Source organism: Brachycentrus maculatus, unplaced genomic scaffold, assembly GCF_059751285.1.
Source record: "Brachycentrus maculatus isolate JH-2025_06_01 unplaced genomic scaffold, ASM5975128v1 h1tg000119l, whole genome shotgun sequence".
Classification (NCBI taxonomy): Eukaryota; Metazoa; Arthropoda; class Insecta; order Trichoptera; family Brachycentridae; genus Brachycentrus; species Brachycentrus maculatus.
In genome coordinates this window covers 3,572,565-3,582,247 of record NW_028280872.1, presented here as the reverse complement: position 1 = coordinate 3,582,247, position 9,683 = coordinate 3,572,565, and the positions used below count along the sequence as shown (strand labels likewise).

At 32.9% G+C, this 9,683-nt stretch overlaps 1 protein-coding gene across 2 annotated transcripts; it reads right to left on the bottom strand.

Annotated features, from left to right (window-relative positions):
* Positions 1-910: 910 nt before the first annotated feature.
* Positions 911-9,353, bottom strand: AMPKalpha (AMP-activated protein kinase alpha subunit). Of its 2 annotated transcripts, none has more exons than XM_088259683.1 (6): positions 8,713-9,353; positions 7,864-8,172; positions 6,306-6,501; positions 4,304-4,445; positions 3,462-3,581; positions 911-2,622 (listed from the first exon to the last, which is right to left on the bottom strand). In XM_088259683.1, the coding sequence occupies exons 1-6, from the start codon at positions 9,265-9,267 to the stop codon at positions 2,379-2,381; spliced, it is 1,566 nt and encodes a 521-aa protein (XP_088115809.1). In that variant the 5' UTR covers positions 9,268-9,353; the 3' UTR covers positions 911-2,378. The 2 variants fall into 2 exon arrangements, with proteins under 2 accessions (XP_088115809.1, XP_088115810.1); XM_088259684.1 differs by having other exon boundaries at positions 7,873-8,172.
* Positions 9,354-9,683: the final 330 nt, after the last annotated feature.

Genomic DNA, 9,683 nt, shown 5'->3' with positions numbered 1-9,683 from the left:
ATCTTTCCTCCGAGAACGCAACACCTATCTTAACGTTAAAGGGGTGGTTTACTGTACATATATCCATTGCCCAATTTTCCAAACAATATTGTAGAAATCTCTTTTCATATAGGTAAATGTTAAGCACATATAGTTTTTTTATTCGCAAAACAGTGAACTTAAAATAATAATAATGTAAATTATAATCACTTTGGAATACTTAAACAAACAATAAATATATATTTGTCATTTATGCAAACTATCTTGAACAATCTTTGGATGAACAGTATTATTAAAAAAAAAACAATCTATCAAGCGAAAATATTTTGTACAAAACATGTTTAATTAATAAACTTTATAAGATAAAATAAAGTTTGCAAGCTGTAAAGAGAAAAATTGCACAATTATATTTTTACATATATTTATATGGATTTCAAACACATTTTGTTATCACCACGACGGAAAAATGTAACTTGGATACTGAGAATGAATGAATTCTGAAGGTTGTTCTACTTGCTGTAAAAGCCCATTAATTCAAACAATATGTATTAATTTGAATTTTGCCATAATTTGAAAAATATCACATACTATTTGTCCCCGTAGCAAAATATTTTTGTACAAATTGAAAATCGATGCCCGAAATCTACATAAATAAAATGTTAGTTTGTTCAACATCTGAAATTTTCTTAAGTAATTCACCGATTGCTTTGAAATTTTGAAACAGCGTTGCATTTGAATATGTGCATCTTATCTATATAAATAAAAATGTAATTGTTTGTTTCTTCAAAATCATCAATCTCCAAAAATCATTCTCGAGTAAAAACAGTTTTTTTTTACTGCAGTGGCAGCTCTATCTGTTGAACTTAACAACTTAAGCAATAAACTAAAAAAGGAGCTTCTTGATAGCTGCTGTCACTTTGCATTTTCAATCTTTTTGATTGCATTGATATTTTATAGATTTAACATTTAACATTTTCATTACTCTTACTTCACAAGCATTGTGAAATTAAACATTTTAAAAATCAGTGCCTTCTATTTTGTTTCTTTTCCATTTGATTAGACTGAGACACAGTAACGCACGGTTAGGTACAGCTATTTCAAATTAAATCACGAAAAAAAATGTCAAATCATAACTCAAAAATGTCACTTAATTATTAAGTGTGAATAAATTCATTACCTAAACTAACAAGCCGTAATTTTTTTAATGCATCCTGCATATTTAAAAAAAAATTGTTTACATGAAATATTTTCTTCAAATTTCCGTGGTCCTTATAAATTTGAATTAATGAGCTTTTAACGTATCAAGTAATACATATATATGTCAAAGGAATGAGATCATGTGGATATTTTGGTGATTTTGATAAAATTCAATAAATTTCGTCAAAATCATTAAAAAAACACATTTCATAATCCTTCTGGCATACATATTTTTTTTAAATAGTCTCTACATCTCTTTGATGAATTAAAAAAAAAAAGAGTGTTTAACACTGGAAAATGATTTAAGTACTTAAAATTACATAAACACCATTACAGAGGGAATACATTTTTGCAGTCAAATCAGAAGCTAGATTTAAGGGTTCCAAAGGCAAGCGTAGTAATCTCTTAGTGAAACATATTGAAGCAACTCTTTGAGAGATCTCATACCTAGACGTCAAATATTACAATTGCTGTTCTATGGACTGTACCATAGACATTTTATATTAATATTTATATTAGAATTAATTATTTTAATAATTCAAATGAAAGATTTTTTGTTATTTTCTATTTGAAACTGTGGAAAAATCTACATGTAGAATCATTTGAATTAAAAAGCTCTTACTGTACATTAAAATTAGGAATTTCATCAATGTAACTTGTACGTGGCATTATCATTGAATTACAGGGTGTATTGGTATTACAAGATGCATAAAAACGTGAAAGAAATCAATTCTACGGGGAAAAAATTTGTTCAATCGTGAGGCAAGATTGGCAAGAAGACTGCTGTTCTTTTCAGATTATTTCTAATTGCAATTTGACTGTCTCCGCTTGTATAGTTCGCTGGTCAGTTATGCCCATGACTTGCGTGATAAGCAAAACAGACCAGCAAACGTTCGAAAGAACCCGCTCAAAGTTGGTTAGTCTTAGAATAAAACAACTATGTAATTTTTTTACTTCATACACATGGCAGGAGTTGAAAACCATGATTTTATATATTTTTTTATAAAATCATGATTTTTAACTCCTGCTTTGTTGTGTATATAATATAGAATTTTGTCTAGCCTCATACCAGTCTGATGATGTTGGTTATGACGAAACCCGGTTGCTGGTCAAATAAAATTCATGCGGGAAAAATTACATAATGGTTATTTTATTCTATAAAATGCAGTTCCACCAAGAAATGTCAGTGCAAAACGTTAGTCTTATCGCGCAAGTTCCACTATGAGCGCAGAGCACATCTCGAAGAATTCCATGGTATGGTGGCCGACGTTGGTGTCTATGTTGGCCGGAGGCGGGCAGACGGGACTCGGGCACATCTCCTCGTCGGTCTCCGGCTCTTCCCCGGACAGAGACTTGAAGTCCAGCAAGTAGGACTTGTAGTCCACTTGGTAAAGTTGCAGAGACATCTTCACATATTTGCCAGTTGTCTTGTTTTTATTGCGTACTCTGAAAAAATATTAATTCGATTTCAATCTCGTGTATTTAATCTTTCCCTTACGGTTCTAAAAACTGCCGCGTGCAACGGTGATATTGTAGTCGTACAGGAGAAAGTGTAACTACCAAACTAACAAAATGTAAAATGTTCAGAAGGGCCATTTAAGTCACTTTTGCTTGGCAAGAAAATAAACATCAATGCAGTTAAGTCATTTTTAACAAATCAATATGTTATATGTACTTCCAAGTTTAAAAACCTTTGGGATTATTTTCAGGGCAATATTAAGCTAGTAAGATATCAAATATTCAATGATCACGTTTTTGTAAAAAATGCACTTGGTCACTTTCTCCTGTATGACTACGATATGTATCTTGTACACCATATGAAAATGTGATTTAAAAACAGAAAAAAATGTGAATATTCCTAAATGTTGCTTTTATTGACCATAGTTGAAGTTGAAACGTTTTTGAAACAATTTTGTAATGTAAGCTCTGGTAACGAATCTGAAAACGAGTTTCCGTCGCTGCAAATGAATAACCTTATATTATAAAACTTTTATGTAATACGCAATTATATTACGGAAGAATACAAACATTTTGAGCCAATATCTATTATATTTTATATTGATATTCGCATTTTTGAGGTCACGCTGTAGTAAATACGTATCACCGGGAGGGAAAGGTCAATACGTAAAGATAATCAAAATTTTAAAATTTTTATTGATTATTTTTTTTTATCTTTTTCTAACTTTACAAAAAACAAAAATTCTAAATATTTAATGAGAACAACATCCGTCTTTTGCTCAGACTATAATATGTTAAAGTGGTACAAATAGATAAGAATCACTCACCTCACATGATATGCATTGATTACTTTCCACTCGTATCCCAATGCTTGCATTGCCTTGTATACCTCCAACATTATATCTATTGGTTTGCTCTGTGATCTTATCCCGAGATGCCATTTTGCTCTAAAAAAAAGTTTTTTTGGTTAAAAAAAGGAACAACCCGCAAAGCCTCTACTTTTAGAGGCTTGTCTGTAGGTAGCATAGTAAGGATATGAAAAATACATCACAAACAACCATTTGAAAATAAATCTTTCTTAATTTATTGAGAATTAGTCTAGAATTTATTTTGCAATTAGGAATCGAATCCGCTGAGCTAATTTCGCAGTAGAACATCTACCCTACTACGCCAAGGCGCCTGTCTTATCATGATACTGTTATAGGAAATACTATGAATACAGTGTTGTCATTGTAGGACCCATTATCAAGGCTGGATTTTAAAAACAACATGAACTCGAAGGAACCAAAATTAAAAATATATTTTAATGTGTTAAGGGGATACAACGCACGGAATTCAATTACCAGCCGACTGCCATAGTGGTAACACGTCTTTCCATGACCGATTTTTTTAAAGAATATATATTGAATATTTTTGTTTTTTAGAATATGTATATAGAAAAAAAATACTCATAATAACTCCTAACCTTTCAATAACTCTTTTCTTTTTAAAACCATATAATTATTTCGAAGAAAAACTTATTTTTTCAATGCAAAAACTGTGTTTTAAGAGAAAAAAAAACAATTACGTGCAATATTACCTGGATTTAGAAAAAAAATATGCTGCAACTTAACAAATACTGGGCCTTGGTTGAGAAAAATTAAAAAAATGGATAAATTTTAACCCTTACCTCTTGACTGGTGTACCTTTCTGTACCCTATCATAACTGTAGGTGGATTGGACGGCAACCTTTTCTCTCAGGGGAGCGATTCTCTCCGGATGCGGCTTGACTACCGGCTCTACCGGACTATGCACTACCGGGGGAGGGCTTCCTGGAAACATAGGCCCATTATCCGGCTGTCCAAACTCAAAACACAGTAAGGGCCATTTTTTTGTAGTACGTTTTTTTTGCATATTATTCATTATCCTCACCTTTATATTTTATACAAACCAAAATATCAATCATTTCATTTCTCATTTGCGAAATTTGCTTACCGAAATAAAGCATTTTACTAAGTTAATCTCAGACTGCATCATTTTAATTTTTTATTTAATATAGTTACATTATTTTTATACAATTTCTATATATTTCTACTTAATACAATATTTTAATTTTATTTGCGCTGAACCTCTTCAAAAAAGAGACTGAGCTCTTGTGTTTGAACAGGGACTTTTTATTTCTTAGTGACATGTTACATTTAAAAAAAATATGTTACAGGGTATGCATAATATAAAAAAATTAATATTATGTGTATGCATACTTTTTGAAAGTTGGCAGCAATGCCGTTAACACCGAAACAGCACGGATGTCAGTTTTCTGCTCTGAAATGCGTCAACTGGGTTCATAAACTTAAGAAATTGCAAGTTTTGCAATTTTTACTTTTTCAGTCGAAACTACTGTGTTTTTGACCTTGCGGTCGTACGTATGTATTCAGAAGTGTGTTATTAATGATCTGTGTGTTTTGGCGGGAGGGTGCTTTTTATTTGATTAGTATGAGTAATTCTTAAATGCATATGTAATAATTATTTCAGCATACAGCTGTTTTGACTAATTTGTTGAATATTTCCTCTGTGGGGTACGCGTAGGACATACGAATACGTCCTTGAAATATGCGCCCTGGAATGCGCAAGACGTATATTTTCCAACAACAAAGGTAATTAAGTCATCCATACATGTCTCAAATTGAATTTAAGACACAAGAGAATTAGCTATTGAGAGTGGTGGACGTGTTCTGGGTAAGCAGTGAGAGGTACATACATACTTACATTTACCTACCTATTTTTGTATTATGTATTATTTACTTATATTTTCAAAATATATCCAACCTTTTTATTCCAGAAAACATTTTTTTAAGTACATATCCATTAAAATTCAATGTTTCCATTTTTTTGTTGGTATTCTTTTCTATTTGTTTGTAATTTTGTATTTTCCTTTCTGATTTATATATGAACAAACGATAAAATATGTATTTCACAGTCTTTTCATTTATTTTAAGCATAAATAACATATATAAAATTACGTCCTACAGGCGTGACGTACTGACACGTCCTAGTGAAAGAGTTCGCGCCCGTTGTGTGTTGCGTAATCAAAAAGTGAACTCCCCGGTTAGCAGGTTAATATCGCTTTACTCATACAACTTTTTTAACAACCACAATTTATACATATTTAGAACTTTTTTGCAGACACCCGCCAAGCCACCTTGTATGTCTTGTTGGTGGAGTTCGTTTTTAACCCTTTCCGGTCCCCCAAAATTAAAAAAAAAAATCTAGGTAGACAGTTACGTTCCAATTGGAAAAAATCTTTTGTCCTCTGCTCCACATACTGTTGTAATAGATACGAGTGATAAAAATGTAAGCTTGGAATTTAAATAAATAATACTAATGATGAAAAAAATGTCGAATAACATCCGACATGGGACCTAAGAGCAAAAAATCGATGTCGAATGAGATTCGACATTGGACCAGTAAGGGTTAATACATTTTTTATTGTTTTTAACGATTTTAACCTAATATACACACAAAAAAGAGAGATAAATTAAGAATATAAACATTTTACAATTTTCACAAAATTAATTCTTGATCATTTACCCATTCCTTTATTTTGCCTTTACTTCTTCCAATAATCCCATGCTGTAGAATAAAAAACATAAAGCCTATAGAAAATAAGCGTAACATATAAAGTAACCAAACACCTGCAGTATAGAAGTCCTTCAAATCTGCCTTCGCGGCTTCGTCGGCTATTCTCTTATTGTCTATGATCAAATGGTACGCTATTCCCAGTTGATCGTGCGGATCTCCACCAAGCAGCGAACTGTGGACTTCGCATTCTTTAACACCAAACTTGAGACATACTTCGTCAACTGCTTCTGTGTCAATGATACTGCTATCCTGAAAAGCAACTCAGAACTTAAAACAAATAAATAAATTATTGTAGTATTAAAGTTTTACGTTTGGTCAGAAAAGATCTACATGCATATATTTAATAAAACATTATTTTTTCATTATTAAGTTATTATTTAATCAGATTCGTGCATAATTATTTATGTATAAATACATAGTTACATTTAAGAACAAACTACTTATTAATTTCTTGAATGTTTTCCGCAGATACTTCGTGGCACACTTTATAAACTTTATAAAATGAAATAACTTAATAACTTAACTTTAATATAAACCATGATGATGACAAGGTTCTTGTTGAAACCGGTAGGTTAAATTGTATTAATAAAAAAGTGGTTATAACAAAGTTATTTCATTTTATAAAGTTTACTTATTAATTATTTATATTCCTCTATTTTTGGTAATTATCATAGATTGCATTATTTTTTTTTAAATTACATAATCCATAATTTGATCATTCCATTTAATAATTGTTTGTGTTAGAATGAGACAGATTTTCACCTGTTTCATATTGTTTTATAAATTTATCTTTGGTCTCCATTGTTATGGCATTTCTTCTTTTAATATCAATTTGAGAATCAAATTTACATTCGTTTGACATCTTACTGGCATCGCAGGTTTGATTCCCGCCAATTGCAAATTAAATTCAAGAAAAAATATTTTCAATTGGTCTGGATGTGATGTGTTTTTCACATTAACCTTCCCCATCCTAAGTATCCTACCTGCAGATAAGCCTTTAAAGGCTTTGTTAATTAATTCTTTAAAAAAAAGTTAAAAAAAAACGCATGGAAAGAATCCTGAACGCAATACACACGTAACTAACAAAGAAGAAATCTAAATTATGACTTTGTCCTAGATCACATCCCATACGTATGGACAGTAAAGGCGGAGGGAAAGGGTGCCAATGCCATTTCTCTCTTTCTCTCTCACTATCCTATCCTATCAACAAAATAGTTTATGTAAACAAACGAGGAAAAAAAACATTATTTAAAAAAATTGTGTAAGTCCGAATTCATGTAAGTAGAGAACTTAAGCCGCTTGTGCACTACGCTTGTGCACGGAATGTTACCGTCCGGCAGTCCGGTTTTGAAAAATGAAAGCGTCTAGTACAGTTTAGCGTGATCGAATTTACGCGCCATGTGTTCGAGCACCGATCCAAAGAAAGATAGACAAAAGCACAAGCCAATCATCCGTTTTATATGCTAACTGACGTGCCGGACGGTAAAATTCAGTGTAATTCCGTGTAGTGCACAAACGCCCTTAATGTATATTACTATGTGTTCTGAAAAATGTGTATATAAAGTAATAATATAATAAAAGAGCACCCAATTCAATTGCCACGATAGATACATTGTATACCTGCTCGACAGGGGAAGGGAATAGATAATCCGGAAGATCCTTCAGGAACCAGTCGTGCTTCTTACAGTCGTCGATAGACGCCCTCTTCATGGGGTCCACTTGCATCATCTGACACAGAAGACTGACGACGCTCTTGTTCAGGTAATCCGGTATTGCAAATATTCCGGATTTGATCTTTCTGAACAATGTCGGAACGTGCTCGTCATCGAATGGCAGCGTTCCGCATAGTAAAGCGTAAAGGATTACGCCGCACGACCACACGTCGACTTCGGGTCCCGCATAAAGTTTTCCGGATATAACCTACAATTAATGAAAATATACAATTTGATAAATGTGTATTATTTGAGAATAGCACTTATTTATTCATCTGTTTTCAAAAGAGTAGATTGCATTTATGAGTTCTTCCATTAGTCAAGAAGCTTTTGTTGTATAAAAGTTTTCAACGTAAGCATTCATGTTATATATTGTTTCGGCATTCACATTGTAGTAATACATGATTAAATTATGAATAGAACAATATTTTTTTTTCCACTTGAGTATTATATTATTACGACTAGTTTCGGAAGCTACAGATGTTTGAATATAAACTTCTCAGTTTATTTTTCATATATTTTTATTTTTTGATTTCACAACATAGATGAAAAAGAATATGGAAGTCTGGGCATTTACGGGGCTTACGACCGTCATAGGCTGGTTTAAGTGATCACTTTACACACGTGTAACATTCACCAATCTACCCATAAAAATAACTCTTAATTGGAGACAATCCAGATTTGTGAATTATTTGGACACACTCAAAATGTAAACTACAAATATAACACATTGTGTCAATGATGTTACCTCAGGAGCGGCATAATTTGGCGAGCCGCAGGAAGTCCTCAAGAACTCTCCGTCCATCATCATGTTTGACAGCCCGAAATCGGCAATTTTCACGTGCATATTATGGTCGAGTAATAAGTTCTCCGGTTTCAAATCCCTGTGCACGATCATGTGGCGATGGCAATAGTCTACGCCCGATATTATTTGCTGAAAAAACCTCCTAGCGTCTTGTTCCTGCAGTTTCCCGTGCTTGACAATATAATCGAACAGCTCTCCGCCGCTGACGTATTCCATAATCATGAAAATATCCGTGGGAGTCGATATGACCTGATACAATTTAATGATGTGCGGATGCCTGAAGAGTTTTAAGTTCTGTATCTCGCGTCTGATCTTTCCGACGACATCGAGAGACTTTATTTTTTGCCTATTCAGGATTTTGACAGCAACCTTGTGTTTTGTCAATTGGTGCTCGCCGATTTTCACCTTTCCGAATGTTCCGACGCCTAAAGTTGCACCTAGAGTATAGTGTCCAATTTTCACGATAGGCGGAACGCCCGGCACAGTTTTCTCGGCCATTTTCAGCAGCCAAATACTAATATTTTTTATTTATTTGTATTTGCAGACTAATTGACACGACCTCGGGGAAAAATCACATGACCAGTGACACCAACACGGAAATTTGAAATCTTTGGCTGCCAGAACACAGGCGTTCTGAGCATTCGGAATTCCGAATGTTTAAAACCAATACATACACCCGCAAAAACGTTTTTGTTTTTTCGCACTTTATTGTCAAAGAATTGTAAGGACGTTATTTCAAATAATTTAGCCAGAAATTTGAAATACGCACCAAATACACAGTATTCGTTTTATTTCCGCTAGAATGATCTTAACATAGAAACTTTAGCGATTTTAGAACACAAACATTTTTGTTTTCGTAATTTCTCATATTTTGTTATTGCGAGCATTCATTCGCAATTCAATTGTCACAGTTA

Coding starts and splice junctions, on each gene's coding strand:
- AMPKalpha (XM_088259683.1), bottom strand. CDS start 9,267: ATGGCCGAGAAAACTGTGCCGGGCGTTCCGCCTATCGTGAAAATTGGA. Junction 3,582..4,303: donor AAAGGTACACCAGTCAAGAG/GTAAGGGTTAAA, acceptor ACTTTTTTTTAG/AGCAAAATGGCATCTCGGGA. Junction 2,623..3,461: donor ATCAATGCATATCATGTGAG/GTGAGTGATTCT, acceptor ATATTTTTTCAG/AGTACGCAATAAAAACAAGA.